Below are 22,920 nucleotides of genomic sequence, written 5' to 3'. Positions count from 1 at the left end.
TTGTTACAACTATTTTTGAGAAAATAGATAAATCCAGGCACAGACCTGTCCCAAATATGTAATCTTAATCATCGAGATGGTTTTCCAGAATATTAAAAAAAAAAATGTGAAAAATCGATTCTATTAAATTGCAGTTCCGGTCCGTTGATTTTATCAAAAAAAGTTTCTGTCATCCCAGGAATATACCTGTCTTAAATATGGAATTTCAGTTTGTATCCTTGAATAGCCTCAACACTTTTTATTACATCAATAGTCCAACTATTTTATTTTCCATCACTTGTGACAACCACAAAAATAGCCTAAGAAATAACATAACTAGGAAAATAGGAAATTTTATCGAAAAACAGTTTTGATAATAAAAATAATATGAATAAACTTTTCAATATATGGAAAAATGATTCTGGATCATTTATCAAATTTAAAAAGAATAATCCTCATATTTTATTGTGAAATCTGACAAGACTAAAAAAGTTGCTATTATAAAAAAGGGAGGATGTGATAGGAAGATGAAAATGATACTAAATGAAGAAAGCACTTATAGAAAACTTAGGACAGAACAGCTGCTAGATATTAATAAACAGGTGAAAAATTATGTTGAAAAGCTCTATAAAAATAAAATGATCAATGAAAAAGAATTGAAAAACTTAATAAATAGTAAATGTAATCATCCAAGAATGTATGGATTAGAAAAACTCCGTAAAGAGGAAAAACCTCTTTGACCAATTATAAATAGTATAAATGGACTAAATTTTTTAAAGATAGTTTAAAAAATGTTTATAAAGATAAAGTATTGATATAATTAATTTAATAGAGGCAAAAGAGAAACTCAATAAAATTAAAATGAACAGGATGAAATTATGATAAGTTACGATGTTGCCTCTTTATTTGCAAATATACCACTAAAACGTGTTGATAAAATTATAAATGATAAATGGGAGAAAATTAAATTAGATACAAATATAAAAAATAAAAATTTGTTTTTAGGGGTCATAAAATTATGCTGTTAAAAGTATAATGGGGAACTATATAAGCAGCAATTTGGGGTTCCAATGGGAGAAAATTTATCAATATCAATAGCAGAATTAAACATGATTTAATAAATAATGTTATTTCAAAATCAGGAATAATAGTCAAATTAATGTTTAATTGATGATATTTTTTGTATTATGAAAAAAGATGATATAAATAAACTATTTGAAGCATTTAATAGTCATCATGACAGATTAAACTTCACCATGGAATTGGAAAAGGAAGAAAAACTAAGATTTTTGAATATGATGGTAATAAGACAAGGAAAGGATATATAATAACAGAATTGACAGAGAAGGAAACAAGTAGTAATTTGATATTAAATTACTATTCTTGCCATCCATTTCAAATGAAATTCAATTTAATTAATAATTATGTTAACAAGGCTATAAGAATAACGGATGCTAGTAGGCTGAATAGAATAAAAAGTATGATATTTAAAATATTGTTGGATAATTTTTACCCCAAAACATTAATTTATAAAATTTGGGATATAAACCTTAAAAATTCCAAAGATAGGATGGAAAATAAAATAAAAAATAATAAAGCAATTAATAAGAAGTATTATGGATTAAATTATATAAAAGGTTTATCAGCAGATATCCAGAGGTCATTTATAGATTATGATGTTGATGAATACTCATTATGTTATAGACCTAACAATAAAATTAAAAATTATTATAGCAATTTAAAGGACAAAATTGAAATAAAAAGTCAATTTTTGTTAGGCCCCTAAGCCAATTTGCCCATTAGTACTCATAAAAAATAGGCGTGGGAGTGACAAACCCACCCTATGAAAAAACCACGTCAGGAAACGCGTGATGTATTTCCTTAGTACATTGTGCGAGGCCTTGGACCTCCACGGTCCAATAATAATAATAATGATAAATAAATTTAAAATTAATTTAAACCTTATAAATAAATTAAAGTAGATGAATAAATAAGTTAAAACCCACAAATAAAGGCTGCTTTGTTACTCAGTGTCAAGGTTTATATTCATCCCATGTAAAATATGGAACGGCGTACATACTGCTGACAAAACAAATCACACAGCCTGGGAATCACAGAGCAAGAGGATCTGAAGCGCTCGTGAACAACAACTAATTATAGAATATGATAACAATTATACATCAAATTTTTATTATTTATTATAGTCGCGATAACACAACGACCTCTACTAAAGATTAATGAATGGTCTTTGAAAGAAAAAGGAATATTCCAACACAGCATTTTGATTTTCATTCATTCTCTAATTAGAGAGATGATGTAATTTAATATCATAACCTTTCTGATACGTAACAGTTAGGATTTGAATGATTCATAATATAGAGATTCGATTACAACGTGGCAACAATGTTTCACTATCACACGAGCTAGCCATATTGAGAAAATATCAGCGACGCTCTTCAATTTTTAAGATAAGCAGCGTATTCGATTAAATATAAATTAATATTTTTTATAACTTTTATCTAATTTCTAAATGAAAGGAAATGAGATAGTTGATTTTGGTTTCAATATCAATTAATGCTAAACTGTACAAACGTGTTGTATTTTTTTTTTTTTTTTTGAAAGTACAGTTAAAAAATGAAAAAAAACCCTTCTAAATGTCATTTGTAAAATAGTAAATTTCTGAATTGAATGACCAAGATTCAGGTGAAAGAAGTTATTTCATCCCAATCGTTGATTACTTTTATGAAAAGTATTTATAGTTACTCGTCAAAATTGATTATTCTGATATGACTAGCAGGTCAGTGGAGGAAAATAAAAAATGATGGCTCTTTGAAATCGTTACAAAAAATTAATTTATCATTGAGATCTAAATCATTAAATCTATCTACAATACGAAAAAACTTCAATTTTAATAAAATATATGCTTTAATAGAACTGTTCACGTTGAATAGTTTTTACGTAGACAGAGTTTTTCAAAAAGCAAATTTTTTTTTCCAAATGGCAGGAACTATTACTATATCTCTATAACTATTACTATTACTCTATAACTATTACTATATTAGACGTACAAATTCCTTTTAGTACCCAAAATAAAGCTAGTTCAATGAACTATAATGTAGTTGATAACAGATAGTAGATGATATTCGTTATTTGAAAAAAAAAAATGTTGCATTTTGAAAAACTATAATAGTACAACATTTTCTCTGCTTCAAATAATGCAATATGGATATATTTAGTGTTGTAGGTCGTTTTTAAGGGTACAGAGCTCTGAATGAAAAATGAGTTAACATTTTAGATTTTCAAGAATAAAACAATCTTCAGGATCATGCAGCTTAAATATTTCAATATTTACTTTTTAATGAAATTCACTGCATCCCTTGTATATTTAAGGGAAAAATTAACCTTTTTTTAACAGAAAATAGAGCATAATTTTTTTTTCTTTCTCACAAAAACTAAAAAATTAATGTTTCGTAACTTCACTTCTTCATAGCAGTTATTAATTTTAACTCTCAACTTAAAGTTTTCACTTACGCAAAAGGACTCTTTAACTATGACGTTGGCGTGAAATCAAACAGTTAAAATGAAAATTATTTTTTCTCTTTCTTCACTGAAACCAAAAAGTGGCCTTTCTTTATAGCAACATTTTAGTTTGGTCGAAAAAAAGAAATATATTACTAGCATTTTATAGGAGTATTTATTTGCTTTACATTTTTATAGAATGTTGATTTTCGATCTTAAGTAAGAATTTCAAAATATATTTCAACTAGGAAGGTTGAAAAGGTGAAATTCGGCTTTTCTATTCCAAAAACATGTAGAATTGTAGGGAGGTAAAAAAAAGATACTTCGTTTCGTGAAAACATCTATTTGAATCTTCATTGTATGGACTATTTTATACTCTGACGTTGCAGATTATCCCAACATAAAATGTAATCAATGCATTTTGTAAGAATTTATTTACTTTTTTCACCTTTTATTTACTTTGGATTAAACACCATAAAATCTATCGGATTATTATTATGTAATATATAAATTAGATCGTAAGATTATGTATAATTAAAAATTTAAAGTAATTAATCACTAAGAAGAAATGGCAAAAAAAAACTTTTATAGCTTTTATTTGGGGTTAAAAATCAGAAATTTCAGCATAAAGAGGTTCTTATCATGATGGAATGTTTGGCATTCCATAAACTTAAAACATATCACCACAAACCTAACTTTTATTTAATTCAGGAAAGTGAGTAACAAGTTATGTTTTAATTTAGCGATATAGATCTCACAATTTCTTCCGTTTGACAACAATATAAAACTTTATAAAATAAATTTGAATGAATACTTCTTTAAAAAAAATGTTATCGAGACGGTACCAAAACTTTTTTCCTGTGGCTAACAGGTCAGGCTTGACAACGATTTTCAACTACAATGTGCCACATGGAATCCTTTCATTCATTCCATATACTAAAAACAGTGTTTTTAATTAAAATAAGATTGATTGCTTCTTAATAATGCATACTAGATGTATGAAGCATACCTTCACCTTAATGCCAGGAACACTTCACTTTTGGTTGGCTGGTTTAGTTGGAGTGTACTGTATAATTGAAAATGAAACATAATCGAATGAAAAATAAAATTCTATTGTTCAAGTTACAAGTGGTGTAGGGAGTGACCGAAATAAAACATTTATGATTAGATGGTTAGTAAATTTTGAATGGCTGGGCTATGGAACTGTAGGTAATGAGGTGGTTGATGATGATTACTATGTGGTGGTGAATGTTAATTATTGCCATGTGGACTTACTTCATTTTTCTTTCTTCCCTCCGCAGTTCTATGTCTCTCTCCCCTCTGCTGCTGGGAACTACTCCAGTAAATCTACTCAATCATGATAGATATTACTGATGAGTAAACAAAAAGAAAAGATGGACGCTTCTGCCAGAAGTCAGGAAGGCTATCTCTCATTAGTCTGAGTTGCTTCTCACCACAGAGAGCGCTGGAGGAGGTTAGTTTTGACTGTTGGCCACATGGGCGCTAATATATCCTGTAGGCTATTATATGCAATAATGTATTTTGGTGGCCTCTTCAATTAAACCTTTCGGTTGCCGTAGGTTACCCGGAACACTAGATCAACAGTTAACAGTAGTATTAACATAGTTACACCAAACGAGAAATAAACAATAGTAAAGAAACGTAGGATTTAATAATATTCATAAACTCTTAAAAATATCAAACGTACTTAAATGATAACTGTTGGGTATACTTGAAAGCACTGTTATTTAAAGAAAAATAAATTAATTAAAAGATATCTACAATAAGATTGTACCAAAACAGTACTAACTGAGGTGATACACATAAACTACTTTTGTATCTAAGAACATATCTTTAATTATATTTATTTAATAAAATAAATTTCTAGAAATTATAAATATTTTAAAGATAAAAATTAAAAGTAATTGTATATAATGATTAATAGGATCCAATAAAACATGGCAAGATATAGGTCTTAATCGGTACACGGACATGATCCATGGATCAAGACAGATTTTTGAGTGTTATGAGGGTTAGAACGTACATCCGTTCCTCAGGGGTTTTCATGGAATGCGTGTAAACCTGTTAAATATGCTATATTGGTATTTCTTAAAGTAAGGTTACCAATATTCTTTAAGCAACGTTGATAAGTTTCTGTTCTTGAGTCAATCCCTTTCACTAATCCTCCCCTCCCAAAAAAAATTGTTTGAATCAAAATAAACAAACGGACACTACTGCAACACGATAAACGTATGGAAACCTCCAATTTTTTCTAGGAGTTTTAAGATTTTAACACAAGGTAGCGTGGATACCATTAAGATCATACCTACCAAAATCTTTCAGTTTAAATTTGACGTTGTATTATAATGTACAGTTGTAAATAGCAATAAATAAATATTTAAAAAAAATTGATGTATCCAGTAATAATCAGTTCAGAGGTGATGAAAATTTTATTGATTCGTTCCGAAACTACTGTAACATCTTTAAAGGGCCATTTCACTAGGGGCATACACTTGTTAGTTATACAGAAGTTAAATTAACTTAGGTTCTATATATTCATCTCCCATACGGGAAAAACGGAGAAAATGTACTTTTCTTATCAAATCATTATATATAATGCTAAATTTCTTGGTACATAATTGCAGTTTAATAATTAAATAACAAGATATAATAAAAAATGTTTTTATCTTTACCCCTCTTCATGGAGGATTAAAAATAAACTTATCTATTTCAGCCTGCCTTCTCCAATATATAATATATGGATATGCCGTACTTTTAGATTGCTTGACAGTTGACACGTCAACAAAACAAATCCTGACTTTTCTATTATCTAAATGTTTATTGGCAACGGTATGCCTCTAAAAATGCTATGTTGCCGAAAGGCAAAGAAGAGTGCTTGCAAATAAGGTACATTTACCATCTTTAGAAGAGACCTTATGCTGTAAAAATGTTTTTAGAGTGCTATCATAGTGTAGTTTCTCTACATACCTGTCTCCCTCCATTTTAATCTTACTTCAAATTTACTTGTTTTAATTTATGTACAGTTGTAAATGTTAATAAATAAATAAATAAATAATAGCTTTATTTCATTATGAACTTTGTTGTCTATTAAAATACTTCATATAATTAAAATTGTATACATACTGAAACATATTACGCCGAAGTGGCTCTATCCATCCTTCCGACGCCAATATTTCCTAGCTTCCTTTCTATATCCTAGAAATCCTGCAATTCAAATTATCTGTCCAATCCCGTACTAGCAGGTCCCGTTTATCTGACATTTACCCTCCACCTCACCGAACTGCTGCGTTTGATAAATCGTTTTTTACCCGAACTGCATATCTCTGGAACTCCATTCCCTCTAACATGCGTCACGTACCAACCCTTCCCTCGTTTAAATCTCTTCTATTTAGCCACCTTTTGCTTCACTAATCTAATCCATTATTATAATAGTACATATTATAAAAGTAAATATTTTGTAATTAAATTTTTGTTCTGTTTTTTATTTAGTCAATATTTTTTCTTATTGATCTATTTTTTCTTCTCTGTATTTAAGTTATAATTAATTTTAGTCAATTTAAGTTAAGCCACACTGTTTTATGGCCAATAAATGTTATTATAAAATTAAACTTACCTTTGTAATTGTTCTAAAGGGGCCTAGTCCCAGAATAATAAACTTTTTCATTTCATATTCCCAATGAAGACAATGAGACTATTGTTTATTTCAGCATATTTCGTTTTGTCCTTAATTGTTTTGATATTTATTCATTACTTTTCAGTTATTAGTTTTATTATTATATTATAATCATTACTGTGTAAGAACTACGGAACGCGCACGGTACAGTACATAATATCTGGGTCTATATTAATGGCTCTGGCTCAACTTTGCGCAATAAACAATAAATGGAAATTTTGCGATATTTTATGAAAACCGGAGTTTCTCCTTGGTTTAAGAAGAGGACAATGGATCTATTGTCAGGTCGCCCTGAATACCTTGCATACCCCCTTCCCCTCCCCCCCACTCAGCCTTAATTTTCTAGTTAAGCCCCCTCCACCTTCTCAGACCGATTTAACCCCCTTTATGTTCTAAAACTGATTTAAAGCAGTTTCAAAACCTTGCAAATCGTTCTCGCGAGGCATAGGAGGTGGTAGGAAACGTTACAATGTTCACGACCAAACTTCATAGAAGTCAAATTTAATTGAAAAAAAAAATACAACAAATTAATTAAAATGAAAAAAATAAAATTAAAGAAAAGGAAGAAACATATAAACCCAACTTTTGGCCCGCAATAGTAATAACATCATTATTTATCCTGGAACTAATCCCGTTAGAATAATATTACAGGTGTCAGAATAAGACTTTAGAGCCTTAGAGTAAAATACAAAATTTTTAAAATAAAAATGATATTATAAACCATTATAAATACAATTATAATCGTTAATTTGATAAAAAATAAACAATAATAATTAACAGAATACATAAAATAAAATTAGAGCAAATAAAATAAAACTATTACAACTCATTAGATGACTAACTTGTAATAAAAAAGGACAAAGAATCTAAAAACAATATATAAATAATAAACAAAAGGTACAATGACTGTTAATATACGTATTTACAAGTTTAAACAAAAATCAGAATTATCAAATACAGAACATAAATAAATAAACCAATATAAAAAGTAATGAAAAAAATAAATAAATGCTCTAACAAATAATCAATCTTACGGATATAATTCTGATAAATTGAAATAAATTATAAGACTAACATCCTTATGTAGCTTAATAAATATTTTAAAAAATCCAATAATATTTATGCTAAATATTATTTCTCTCTCTATTTATTTATATCTTATATGAAACTTTTAATTGTTACACTTCGGGAATTAGTAGGACAGCAATACACCTATATAAACACATTCCTGGCTGCTATTTGATATAATTCCAATATTTGGTACTACTAACATATCGTGCTCCCAAGTTACCTCCTTACCCACTTTTATTTAGTCGTATTGGATTTGTTCCCCACAATTTGAATGAAAAACTTTTAGCTAGAACTCTGTGACTCGAAAATGGCCAGAAATCCACTAAATAAGTTTAAAATCGATTTAGGTGGGGTTCCTCCCTAATTTTCAAGTTCAGAAAATTCAGTTTGTACAATTCCTTTCTAGAGGTAAGGAGACAGTTTGATCTCGACTTTACTCGGATTTACCAACTAAGGATTCTTTTTATATTATATCATTAAAGATGAAAATACTAGCGGGTCTTCTGGCAACTTCCACTTTCAAAAGAAGAAAAAAGGCAGTTATTGCACTCCAATATTTGATTAATTAATTGAAAACTAGGTATAATTACTAGTCAAAATTTGTTGAATCTGCCAAGTATAGGTAGGGGGAATAAAAAATAACGGCTGTTTCAAAACGTTAAAAATAATTAATTTTTTATTCGGAGCTCTATATCTTTACAACAATAGAAAATCTAAGAGACCATCGTTTAAAGTAGAGTAAATTTGCTAAAATGTAAGCCCTAATAGGGCTATTTAACTTCAATAGTTCTCGAGATATAGCTGCTTAAAAGGCAACATTTCATAAAAATGTACAGAACGTACTAAAAGATCAGTAGTTGGTGAATTTATTTTGAAAAATCTATATATCAAAAACTATTTGACGTACTTTATAGTAAGTTAAATTTCCTTTATTTTGAGCGTTAGCAGACATATGTGCGTCTTATGGATCTAGAGATATATTTTATACTCCAACATTTTATACGAACAACTAGAAATTAACATTTTGTGAGTTTATTTTGTCAAATAAAAGATAAAAGTTATAAAATATTTTATAGTAAATTTAACTAGCTTTAAATTGAGTGCTGACAGACATCTGTATGGTTTCTCAAATAAAGTTTTTCATAAATCAAACTTATTTTCTGAATAACTATAAATCAATTTATTTCAGCAAATATCATGAAACTACTATTCCTACGAAAGTAAAGGTCATAAACTACTTTATAGTACAATTATTTAGCTTTAATTTGAGTGCTAATAGACATCTGTACGTTGAATGGTTATTAAGATATAGATTTCTCAAAATAGATTCACAAACTACTGATATTTCAGTACATTTTTATGAAATGTTGCTTTTTGAAAGGCTATATTTCGAGAACTATTGGACGTAAATAGCTCTATTAGGGCTAATATTTCAGCAACTTTACTCTTCTTTGAATAATGTTCTTATAGATTTTCGAATATTGTTGGTAGTTTTTAAGATATGAAATGAAAAAATAATAATTATGAAACAGCCGCCGTTTTTTATTCCCCTACCTATACTTGGCACTCATCAGTTTTGAATAATAGTAACCTTTTTCTCTTCCCGGCTCTTGTACTATACTATTTTATAGGCAGTTACCAGTATTATGTGCAAGTGGAGATATTAACGTTTATTTAACTAAACCTCAAAGTTGAACAAAACTAAAAAGCTATTATTGCTAGTTTTATTTTAATTTTGTTACGTCCTTGAAAGATCATTACAATAAAAAGTTTGCAACAATTATATTGAAATAACAGCAGAAGAAGGCACTAATATATCCTTATCGACAATAATCATTGAAATAAATGGTGAATTGTCAATTCGCTCAATTATTGTTAATGATGGTAGTTGATATTATATATTAATTAAAAAAATCAAATCATGTTGACAAAGTCAATTATTCTATTAAATTTTAATAATAGGAACATAAAAAACTGATAGATTATTACATAATCTGCGCACATGGAAATAATAATAATTTTGGAAACGCAGCAGAATTTTAGAAAAGATAAACCACAAATAAAAAACAGTTACGATAAAAAAGAAAATGCTGAAGACAAAATTAAATTTAAAAAATAGTTTTATTAAAATCTTTTAATGCATAATTAAAAGATAAGTATGACACGAGCTATGAAAAATGCTGGGTTGAATAAATCGCACACGTGCGATTACTGACCCTAGAAAAATACATGCGATAAAATGCATATGCGGCAACACACTAAATTTATCTTTAAATATAAAACTGTAAATCGACCAAATTAAACTCAAATAGTAATATTTTTTTACTATTTGTAATATTTTTAGCTCAAATAAAAATAGTTCTAAAATATTATTGTTTAAGTTTAATTTGACCGCACCCGGACCATATTCCATTTATCAATTCACACAGTCAATCAGGAATCTTCCAGTAAACAAAGAATGATAATTAAGAAAGTAAAAATTTAATTTGTTGAACAGAAAACATAAATAGAGTTATACTTCAAATTCAATAGGAGTTTTTGAAACCAAGTTAGCACCACATCCTTACTACTATTGTTTTTTTAATGACTAACAGGAGATAATTGCTCGTTAAACTCCCACTCTCTAGTCTAATCTTGAATATGAATTTCCTCCACGTATTCATCCTTGTGAATCATTTGTTCAGTTCAGTCTTTTAATATCATGTTGACATCAATCTTTAAGCTTCTTTAATCAAAACTGAGATTTGAAGTTTAATCTGAATGATTAGAATATTTGTTTCAATCCAGGATAATTCATTTGATTTGTAAATAACAATTTTAAACACATCAATTCCTTTAAATAAAATTTTCTTCCAAACTATGTGTCATTTCAAAGTAAGCCATTATAAGTTTTTTAATTAATTTTTTTTCTATTGAATTTAAGTAATCTGTCAAAATACAAATGTACCGATGCAATCGATGTACTTATATCTTACATGCAAAGTTCACTATATCCTTTTTTTTTTTTTAGCAATTTAGCATTATTAATGATTTTTATTTAACTGATTTTGATACCAATTCATTCATCAATTAGCAACCAATAACCCACGAGTCACTGAGTGACGTATTTGATGATTCCAAGTGATCAATTTGATTGCGAAGAATATAAACATAATAAATTAAAAACATTAAAATTAATATTTAACTAACCTTTGAGCTGATATGAATAATATAATTAATATTAGGGTTTGATAACAAAGCGGACTACGCCAATAAAGATCAAATATTACCGAACGAATTGTATTTAAGGATTTTTCCTCAGTTGCACTGAAACTTCGGAACAGAAGCATTTTTCCTTTTTCTAGTCAATGTTTAGAGATTAGAGTCTATTACCACGAAAACAAAAAATAATTCAATAAGTTTGGAATAGAAAGTATTGATGAATTGATATAAGAAGTAAAATGTATATGATGTAAAGATAAATTAATTTCTAGGACTTACACGAATTATTTTCGAAGAAATAAATCTATATTAGTGAAATTCCAAATGATTAAACTTTTACACAAAAATGCCTGTCTCCATTCGTCAATCCATATTTTCTTTTAAACAACCCATTTTTTCACCTACTACATAACCGAACCTCCACATTATTGTGAACTATGATACAGCCATTATTGAATACTATTGTAAATTATAATTTAACTAATTTTTTATTTCAACATGTACACTAAAACTTTGAAGTGTTTGCAAGAAAATTAACATTAATTTGTGAACCCTTTATTTATTTTTAGGAGATCTTAGTCCCAGAATAAAATAATGTTTTCATTCATACATAATAAATGGTGTAAGAGTAAAAATATGGTATATTGTAAAACACATATATACAATAATAATTATATTATTTCTTGTCGAATGTTTTTTTTAAATTACTGTGTATTCTAGTTTTGTTTTTTTTCAAATTGAAATACCTAAATAAGGGGGCTGCGAAATTTTCCTCGGGCGGCTGATACCCACGTCATGCGTCCAAGACAATTTCTGATCAATGTTAGTGAAGAAAAAAGGAAACTATCACTATCAAAGAAATGCATATTACTTTCTTTGGTGGTATCCGAATTTATAATCTGAATAAGAAAAAATAACAAATCCTATAATCACCCTTATCAATGTCATGATCCTTGGTAAATAGAAAACAAGGTAATTTTATAACTTGAATCTTCCATTAAAACATTCTTAACCTTTCTCACATATTTGTCTGATTATAGATAAGATAGTGAGCAAACTTTGCTAAATTTATTTAAGTTTGTATTATTCATAATATTAAACGACCAGGGAAATTATAAAAAATATTATAATAAATGATATTAATTATATTATACAAAATATTATAATTTATAAAAAAGGGTAGTAACCAAGGAGGTACAGTTCCTATTTCGTTGCTCTCATTTCGATTTTATCAAATTTCATCTACTACATTCGTATGAATTTTTTATTTTAGAAATCAATAACTACTGTCAGAAAAATTAGAGTTATATGAAGTATTCAAACTTTAACCGTTTGGATGTAGGAGAAATAAACTTTCAAATATCATTAATATTTCTATATCAAAAATATCAGTTTGAAACAAAAACGGCTAAACGTAACACCATTATTTCCGTTATTAATAACAAGAGTAAATTGTCGACGAGTTTTTTTACGAAATTGTTTAATTAATGACCGACCACAAAGGAATATTACGGATAAACTCTCATTTTCATAAAGTTGTTCAGAATTCGATATCAAGGCTGAAGGTCAACTCATTCTGTTTCCGTTAATAGGAGCCATTACATACAGAAGTGTCCGGTTTCTGTGTAATATACAACTTTTACCATTAAAGTATATGAAAAATAGGTCTTTTAAAAAATCAATTTAAGGTGAAGAACTCACAAGATTCTCTAATTCACATTAAAAGAGGTATTTTTGCCCCAGACAAGAAACGATGACTGAAGGAAATATGGAGGACCGAATCAGTCAAACCGCTCACTCTTTAAATTAGTAATGAGATGTTCGCCTATCCTTTTTGACAAGCTGCTGAGTCCTAAGGTACCCTTAAGCTATGTCCGAGAGTACTTCTTTGTCCAATGGTAAATCAGGTAAATCTGACCCTACAACCCATGAAAGGTCTTGGGTTCAGGTACGTGCTAGGGAAGTATTGTTTCTAAACCAACAGCAATTTAAGGTGAGTTCACCTCACATATCAAACCAGATGTGGATGCGAATTAATAAACACTATCAGATTACTTCGATTAGATTACTCTACAAACAGAGAGATTGTGAATAAACGACAGGTGTAAGCGTGACTGTGCAAGAGGAACAAAGCATGTTATAGGAATCCTTTGGAATAGGACTAATTAGAATGAGTAATCACCAATTTAGAAAAATATAGCAACTAAAGATCAATGTCAAATTTTCATAATATTTTTTACTAATTGAAAAGTTAAAAAAAAAAAAAAATCGAACTCAATGTGGTAAGTAGGATTTGTTTACTGACAATAAAAAATATTCTACAGCTTTACTTCAAAAATTCCTGAACTCCATCGAAACTTTAGATAGATCGCAGCTGTATAATGTATTATAAATGATCATAGTGGATATCACTATGATTCATGACAACCTTATGAAAACTAATTTGATAGATATGTCTTCGGGGTGGTAAGTACTTAGTTCAAGAGTTGAGATCCTCCTAAAGCTATGAGTTCAAGTTAAGGATTAAATAGTAGGTGTATTCAGGTACTCACTCACCTTTGATTGTCTGTATGTTGTCGCCCATCTGGAAGCTGACGGTGACGCCGGGGTTGACGTGGAAGTAGACGACGTGCTGGTGCGGTGAGGTTTGGGGCTCGAAACCCGGGCCGAAGTGGAAGGTGGCCTGAGCCGCGGGGCCCCCGCTGGGGTAGGACCAGTGGTAGTGGAAGTGCTGGGTGGCCAGATTAGAGGTACCCGTCCGCGGCAGTTTGCCCTCCTCGGGGTCCTCCCGCCTCTCCTTGTTATCCCGATCGCTGTCTTCGGTCACCTTTACCATAGCTGAAAGAGGTACAAAGGTCATCAAATGAAAGAGCATAAATGAGCAAAGGAAGAAGCGTACATAATACCAATTATATCATTATTGCATTTAATTAAGAACAATTAGAAAAACCAACAATCTTGTTCCTCCTTAATACAACAGTCCTGACACCAGAATCGATCTACAGCTTGTAGTTAAATTAATTTTTACTAAAGCTATATTCGAACCTGAGACCAAGAATTCTGTATCTAATGCATTAACCTAAAGTAGCCTACTTATTTTACTAAACAAGAAGGAATTGATACTTAATGTTTGTTACAAATACTCTCTTTTTTTGTATCAGATCAACAATAATTTTTATTTCAGCAATGTCTATCCACTAAGAACTGAAACCATTAGACATAGAAGTATCCAGTTAGTTTAGCTGTCATACTCCATTTAGCTCAGTAGTTCCTAAATGGTGATCCACGAGAGCTTTGAGAAGGGTGGCAGTAGGGTGAGACAAACCCATTTATATTTTATGATGTACTGTAAGAACTATTTTATTAATTATGTTTCCGGATGTTTTTGCGTTACCTCAAATGTTTTAACAGGCACATGAACAATTAAAATGACTCAAAATACACTTTTTTCAAAGCAACCTAATTTTCAAATATTTTCGTAAGGGAACCCCCTCTGCCCCAAGTCAAGAGTGGGGATGTACAATATGTAAGCATCCCAAGAAGATGGACGAATAGCAAAATAAAAGCCAAATGGTGTAAAGAGTGTATAAATGACCGCAGGGTTAGAGTTTCATGGAAGAAATAAGAACTGAAGAAGTACCGCAGGAGAGAACCATAAAATTAACTCAACGAGGTATGAGTGCATTAGGAAATTTCAAATTTGATTTCGAATTCAATTTATAGTTGAATTTTAGAATGTTAACGGTAGTTTCAGAAATGTTAGATAGGATAAAATAGTAATAACGCTTATAAACCCGAAATACATTTGGACTCCAGCGATATCTGCCTACATAATTCCGTTCATTGACCTCCGTCAAAACCAAAATATACACGATCAGACAAACACAATCCTCCCACCTACCCGTCAGGCATTATCTGCAGGCTCTGTAATGGTTAACTTTTAATGTATTTGTTAATTATTAATCCATAATAAGCCTTAATCGCCGCGAAGCAATTACTTCGGTTCATTACCCTAATGCAAGCCTACTGAACCCATGATGTGTAGCCCTCTTAATACATTGGAATCAAATCTCTTCATGCCAGATTCGAACAAACAATATATTACTCAATATAATGAAATAATTTTAGTTAATTATTTCCTTATAGGTCAGCAATATCCTATAAAGGTTTTGTATTTTGTCATAGTGCAAGGCCCTAGACGATTTTATCTCTTTGATGCCTTATCAGAAGCATTAAACTTGCACTTTAAAGCGGGGTGGTTTAAAAATGGCGCGCATCGAAAGAAGACAACACAAATGCAAAAATTGTACTATTTTTATATAACATAAGACGATTAGTTTAAAGCATAAGGGGCCGCGTCGTAACCGAGCTAGTTAAAGCGCTAACTTTGACATCGTTGTGACTTCAGCAACGCCGTATCGAATCCGGCTTGAGGGTTCGACTTTTATTTCTGCGGCTGTCCCATGAAATGAAAACTTGACCCCACCATGGTTAGAATACGGTGGTAACGTGAAGATTTTTTTTTTCCTTCCGGCTGATTCCCATTGAAGTCCTATACTGCCTAATCATGGTAGGGGAAAACGTTTTTCATTTTGTGGGACCGCCACTCAATGAAAAAAGTCAAAACCCTAGGCCGGATTCGAGCCGGCACCGCCGGAAATCTCAATTGGTAAGATTAGGCCTATCCAACGCATTATCTCAACTTTAAGCATATCATCTTTAAAACTGCATTGTTGGAAGGTAAATTATAGATATTGTCTACCAGTAGAGCTCAATATTCTAGACAGAATAAGATGATCGAGAAATAAACTATATGCCTACCTCCTCCTTATATGCAGGATTCAGACTAAAGAATACTAAATTGCTGCCTTACAAGCTTTCTGAAATTAAAAAGGAACCCCTTCAATAAAAGATTCCTATAAACTGCCATAAACTAAAAGTTTTTTCAAAATTATGTGCTAATAAAAAATATATAAAATATATATTAAATCATGGAATTGAAAACTTCATTCTGTTTTTTTTTAAACCGATTAAAAATACAATATATACAATTTTTTTTTTTAAAATAACTTATTGAAATTTACAACTGTATATTACATAATACATTCAGTAAATATGGTCTTAGTTAAAATGGAGTGTTACAGGCGTGTAGAGCAACTACCCATTGGTAGCACACTAATGACATTTTACAATAGTTGGTCTCGTGGCCATTTTTTTTTCAGGCGCCTCAGAGGATTGTCAGGAATGGAAGAGGATGCAAGGTTAGAAACTAAGGGGTTTGAGAGGTTAGGGAGTTTATAATGGAAGGAGTAATATCTGGTTCGGGCAAGATTGGTTACATAGGGAACATTAAGGTCTTTATGTATGATTTTATCTGTGACAAAGTAAGGAGGATTTTGGATTTTAAGGATTGGATACGAGAGGAATTCGAAGGTTTAATGGAGCCCCAAAGCTCAACTCCATATGTCCATTGTTTTTTAAAAATAATAAAATAGTGTGATAAGCACTCAAAACTCATAAGAGATTCTGAAAATAACAAATAACAGGGTTACCCATCTATTTTCTTAATTAGTTTAGATTGTGTAGATACAATTGAGAAATCGATATTCCCGATTTAAACTATTCTTTCGTAAGACTACACAATCTGTATCAGATTGTTAGAGTTAGCTCAATCAATGGAAATATCAACAGGATTCGATCAGGCATTCCATTTCGAAAGGACGTCGTGTGTCTCGGATCCTTGACCCGGGCGAACAACGGGAAAGAAGTCTCGGGAGAAAGTCCAGATTCCGCCCTTTTTCACTTGACAAGGACGTCACCGCTGCGCCTGTGCTCTCGATATAGATGTCTCCAGAGGGCATTTAATTAATGATCCATACAACCACTTATACTAAAAAATTGCTGTATTTTTTAATACAATCCTTCGTACGACTAGTGATCGGAGGAATGTACATTGAAACACTGTGTCAGATCCTCAAAATTTAAAAAGGTTGTGGAGATGTAATAGGAAATAAATCTGAATTTTAACATTTTTCAATAAATCCAGAAATATGAAGAATTCAGGTGATTGTATTCTTGAAACAATTATTATTCGATTATAAGTTTTTAACATCAGGAATCGATTTGTATATAATGTTAAGCTAATTCAAATGCCATTAAACAAATGAAATAAATTGGATTCATCCCATTTTCAAAGGGAAATTAAAAAAAAAAAAAAAGTCAAATTAGTTAGCAAAATTTTATGTCTTTATTAACATAACAATAAAATGGTTATTAAAACATTTTATTACTAAACGGTAATATAAAATAATCGAATTGCAAAAATATGACGACCAAGAATTTTAAAGATAATTAGAAATTTGTATAAAATACTCCTTTATCTATGTTATTCTGCTCTGTATAGTTTTTTTAGTTTGTCAAACACCATTATTTTAACATATTTACCTGAGACATAATACTACATCAAATAGGAGTGTAGAATTATTTGAAATTAATCAAAAAACTAATTTACATCAAGTGGCTTATCATATTCTGGTCCCAAGTCATTCAATTATACGATAAAGAAATACAAAAAATATATATGTGACTTAAAAGATAGATTTTTTATAAATAATCGCCAAAAAGCATCTTAAATTTTGTTTTCTAAAAATCCATTAAGTGCTCAAAGCACTTCTTATGATTCATCCTGGTCCTTAATAATAATTTATCTTATACACGAAACTAAAATACAATTTAAATAAATATGAAATATTTCAATAGAATGACAATATTAACGAAGAATACGAAGTCAGATATAATATATGCATGCGATTCACGTTCAATGGCCTCGGTGTGAACATTGTAATAAGGATTTAAGAAAGTTTTGTAAATGCAAATGGAATCCTTACAAGAGCAGGAAATAACGCCTGGAAAGGGCATCGTAACAATTACGTACATTATGAATAACAAATCGTTCAAATGAATAAAACATGTCCTATTATGATGGAAGAATATGTTTGATTTGGTTTTCATCTTATCCGTGAGCGAGCTATCTGCAAATACAAAAAATATGTTTCTGTTTAAAAAATATATCAAAGTACAAATTATTACTAAATTTGGAAAACAAATTCTAACGATTGAAGGTTTCATGTGTTTAACTTCACCTTAAGATGTGACCTTAAAAATTTATTTATCCACCTAAAATAATACGTTATTCGATAATTTTTAATAATTTTGAATTCGAAACGTAACATCATACTTATGTCTAGAATTTAATGGTGGATTAGATCGAGTAGAGTAATAATAAAAAGCTAAAACCTATAAAGCCAGTATTATATTAAATGAAAATAAGTTCAGTCAATCTAACTGTTCGGAATTGTTTCCCATGAAATCCGTGTCTTCTCTTATAGATTCTTTAATATACCACGTGATAATTGAAGATATTGGGGCTGGAGTCTGTAAAGATGGGTACACACGTTCTAGTAAGCTCTATAAACAAACTTCATGAATATTTTTGTATAAGCAAGCATATGTATGGCAATTTTATTCAAGAATTAAGAACAACCATTTTTACCATACGCACGCTTTAGCAGGCGTATGCAAAATAATTCTTAGTGTATTGCTACTTTAAATTACTATTCTGAAGAGATATGTAATCGATTCTAAAAGCTGGTTAATATTCTTAAGTTCCATAAAGGATAATTCACACTAAAGTTACAAGGTTTTTTCTTAAAAGGATATTACATACGCTCTAACATGCTTGATAACCTTTTTAAGACAAGGTTGAGTGTGTTTATGGTAATTTTTCTCAGGACATATATATTTTTTAAACCCATGTCTAGCCACTTCTCATATAAAAGGGAATTATAGTAGAGGTATCACCAATTCTAAACAGAGTAGGAGGATCGAGTTTTTATCCAATAAGACTGCCACAAAATAAATTCACACATACCAGAATTGAACCAAGACCGCTACAGCCATGAGGTTGCTACGGTGACGCCTCAACTAACTCAGCTACAACGGTCTCAAACAAGAATTAGGCACAAATCATTTTTACAATAACATACTTTGTACAAAGAGATTAATTATGTACAAATGAGTGAGATAAGCCACTTCAAAAAACTCTTCAAAGATTTACGGAATCGATTCTAAATAAGGCTGGTGGATATTATATCCCGAGAAATTTTGAAGGGACTTCCATTTTGGTTAGCAAAGGTCTAAAAACTGGAGTTGGCTAAAAAGGATCAAATATAATAAGATATTTAAAATGGAAGATATTTAATATAATATAATTTTAAGAGTAAGTATATCCCTATATAATTCTAGAAAATATTCCGGATTATTTATTAATATACACTGATGGTTACAAATCCGAAAACTCGACGGCCTCATCTTTCGTCACTCACGATTCAACCCACAAGTTTAAATTACATAAGTTATGCTCAATATACACCGCCGGACTCCACGCGATAGCATCAGCCCTCCATTTTTGCTTTTCAGTAACTCAGAAGACTATTGTAATAATCTCAGATTCGTTGAGCTCTCTAAAAAGTTTGAGAAACATGTACTCCAAACATCCACTCATCATAAGAATTCAATCTTTTCTTCTAAAACTATCACAACAAGGTAAGTCCATTGTTTTCATATGGGCTCCAAGCCACATTGGCATTGTTGGTAACGAACTCGCAAACAAAGCTGCCAGAGAGGCCCTCACACTCCCAGGCCGAGGCACCACCGTTCTTACCCCATCAGAACTCAGTACACCTCTTAAATTAGAACTATTAGAAAGATAGCAGGCCAAGTGGGACGAAAGTTCTCCGAGTAAATTAAAAGAAATAAAATGATCAGTAATACCACGGTCAACATCCTACCGCAACAGCTGCAGGGAGGAAGTTGCTCTAACCCGCTTGAGAATAGGTCATACCCACCTCACGCACTCTCATCTGATCAGAAAACTGCCACCTCCAACGTCCAAATATTGTCAATCCATTCTCACGATTAGACATATTTTTGAAGAATGTACTCACTATTTGCCAACAATAAACAGGATAGGACTGACCCTAAATTTATCAGAAGCTCTCACAGATGAGGAAGCTAAAATTACAGTAGTGTTTGAATTTTTAAAAGCACATCGCCTTCTTTCTAAATTATAACTACTCTTCGATTTTAATTTTTTTTTTTCATTTTTTTTTTACTTTTATCATGCCATAGGTGTTGATGACCAGAGGGTTTTACGCCTCTAAGCAACAATAAAAAAAAAAAAATTTAAGATCGATAGACACCTTAAAACGCATTTTAGCAATCTGAAGGGCTATAAATACGAAAAAAATTAAAACTATTCTGAATTTAAAATAATAAAGAACTTCAAAAAGTAAACAAATATCTTCCGGAAATCTGATCTCTTTTCTAAGAGTTTTAGACATGTTTAATTTTGAAAAAGTAAGGCGAACATATAACAATAAAAAAGTTTACTTAAAATTTACAATCTTCTCTTAACCATTTACGTAATGGAAAATTGTAATAGAACTAATACTAAGAATGATTTTATGGAGTCATTCATTCAACAGTCAACCTGAAAGGCTCATATATATATATTAAGTAAAATTCAATTTTTTTTTTTAAATTATTTTTTCTTTTATCATTTTTTCTTTTACTGGGCTTTTAAGCAACAATTAATAACAACCTATATCATTTTATATACAGTATATTTAAATCAAGAATAAAACAGAAAAAAATTTGGAAAAATTCATAATTCGTATATTGTAAACTGAGACCTTCAAACCGGCAAGTCATTTTATTTTGAAGTTAGGCAGTCATACGTTAGCCGTGGTCAATGACCAAAGTGGCCAGAATTGGGCAAGGCCAAGCGTCTGCTACTTCTTTTTCTTATTTTCTCTTCCCTCCTTCTCTTTTTTTTATCCTTCTGGTGCCGAAGCATAAACCGACATTACAATTATTATGCATGCCAGAAACACCATTATGGAAATAATAGGATTCTTCTCGAGTCGGATAATCAGACAGTTTTGTTCGTCTTTGAACAAGAAAGGTGAGAAAGAGATTCCAACCAAGAAAGAAAGACACTATTAGAAATGGCCAATTTAAAATAGTTACTTTGTGCTATTATTAAGAAAAATTATGGTTAGGGAAGATTTGATAAAGAGCTTCTTAGATGATAAAGTATCTTATTTTATGGATTTGTATTTTATCATGATAATGAGACATAAATTCAAGACAAAAATTAGTTCAATTGAATAATAAAAGTTTCTTCATTCACATATTTCATAGTAAATAATATAAATATACAATCCAGGCATGTTTAAATACCGGCAAATGTTCCGAGAGTTGTTTAGTTTTGTAGGTTTTTTTCCTTAGTAGTACATAGGAATTTGCACAAAATACTTTTAAGAACTCCAATACGATTTATTTTTGCTAAGACTATTTAGTTTAGAAAATTTAGTGAACCTTTAAATGATTATACATAAAATTTCTCATTAAAAAGTTTTATATTGTTTTCAACTTTTTCTCCTGCGGTTCTTAGAAAATTCATAGTAAATATCAAAACATAAAGGGCTAAAAGGAGAAGTTGTAGATAATTTTGATATTTTGAATTATTAGAGACGTTTTGGTGCAATAGTCTATAGAAAAACACGTATTTGGAACACTGGGCGGCCGCGGCGCTGGATTGCACTGGCTTCGCAAAGTTAAGAGGCAACGAGGGCTGAGGGCAAATACATCCAGATCAATTTTTGGACTCAGAGAACTCTGGTAACACATAGTTCCGTTGAGAACTCCACATAAAAAAATTGACCCTAGTGAAATAATACAATATTAAATATCTTACTTACCTTGGTTATAGTAAAAGTAAATAATTAAAAATGCATTCAGTAAAAAAAAAATAATTAAAAAAACATTAAAATCGTAAAGCAAAAAATATTGGATACCTTTCATTTATCATTAGGTAACATATTGGAAATGTACTAAGGGTACATTAAACACTAATAAAAAAGTGAGTAAGGCACTGTGCAACGAACTTCAAGGTTGCACATTATTAATTTTGTTACTGAAGCCGCGAATCAACTCTAAGGTTCGGGGTCTACCCAGCCCTCTATATAGGGAGACCTTTATTTGGAGAAAACTAGCGGTTCAACGTGTTTATGAACAAATCACCTTCATGTACAACCGTTGTTTAAGAAACAATACTTCCTTATACAGTACTGAATATAACACTTCATGGGTTGTAGCAGAACAGATTTTCATTTTTATATACCAATAAATTATCTTGAAAAGATAAATAGCACGGTGTGTATATAAGCTACCCGATACAACTAAAGATAAATCACTATAAATAATAATTATAAGTCATGGTTGACACTATAATCAAAATAATCAGTCAAGACAGATATTTTAATCAGCATTTTTGTTGTATTATAATATAATTAAAATTATATAATATAATGTTGATAAGTTGTATTAAAAAA

General features: G+C 30.3%; 1 protein-coding gene across 4 annotated transcripts in view; it reads right to left on the bottom strand.

The window, feature by feature from the left end:
- Positions 1-4,320: 4,320 nt before the first annotated feature.
- Positions 4,321-22,920, bottom strand: part of LOC136796065 (uncharacterized) — a 78,627-nt gene continuing 60,027 nt past the window's right edge. For 3 of the 4 annotated variants that reach the window (XR_010843756.1, XR_010843757.1, XM_067048641.1), the window contains exons 2-3: positions 14,021-14,302; positions 4,321-5,091 (exon numbers count right to left, since the gene is read on the bottom strand). Coding sequence is in view for 1 of the 4 variants with exons in the window: in XM_067048641.1 (XP_066904742.1) it covers positions 5,057-5,091; positions 14,021-14,302 (317 nt within the window). In the remaining 3 variants the exon portion in view is untranslated. The remainder of the gene's footprint in view (positions 5,092-14,020; positions 14,303-22,920) is intronic. The other variant, XR_010843755.1, reaches the window with a different exon arrangement.

The sequence above is a fragment of the Halyomorpha halys genome, unplaced genomic scaffold (assembly GCF_000696795.3).
Source record: "Halyomorpha halys isolate HHAL.00 unplaced genomic scaffold, Hhal_1.1 Scaffold1707.1, whole genome shotgun sequence".
NCBI lineage: Eukaryota > Metazoa > Arthropoda > Insecta > Hemiptera > Pentatomidae > Halyomorpha > Halyomorpha halys.
Note: the sequence above shows the minus strand (reverse complement) of the source record. Positions and strands in the feature narration are given on the sequence as shown.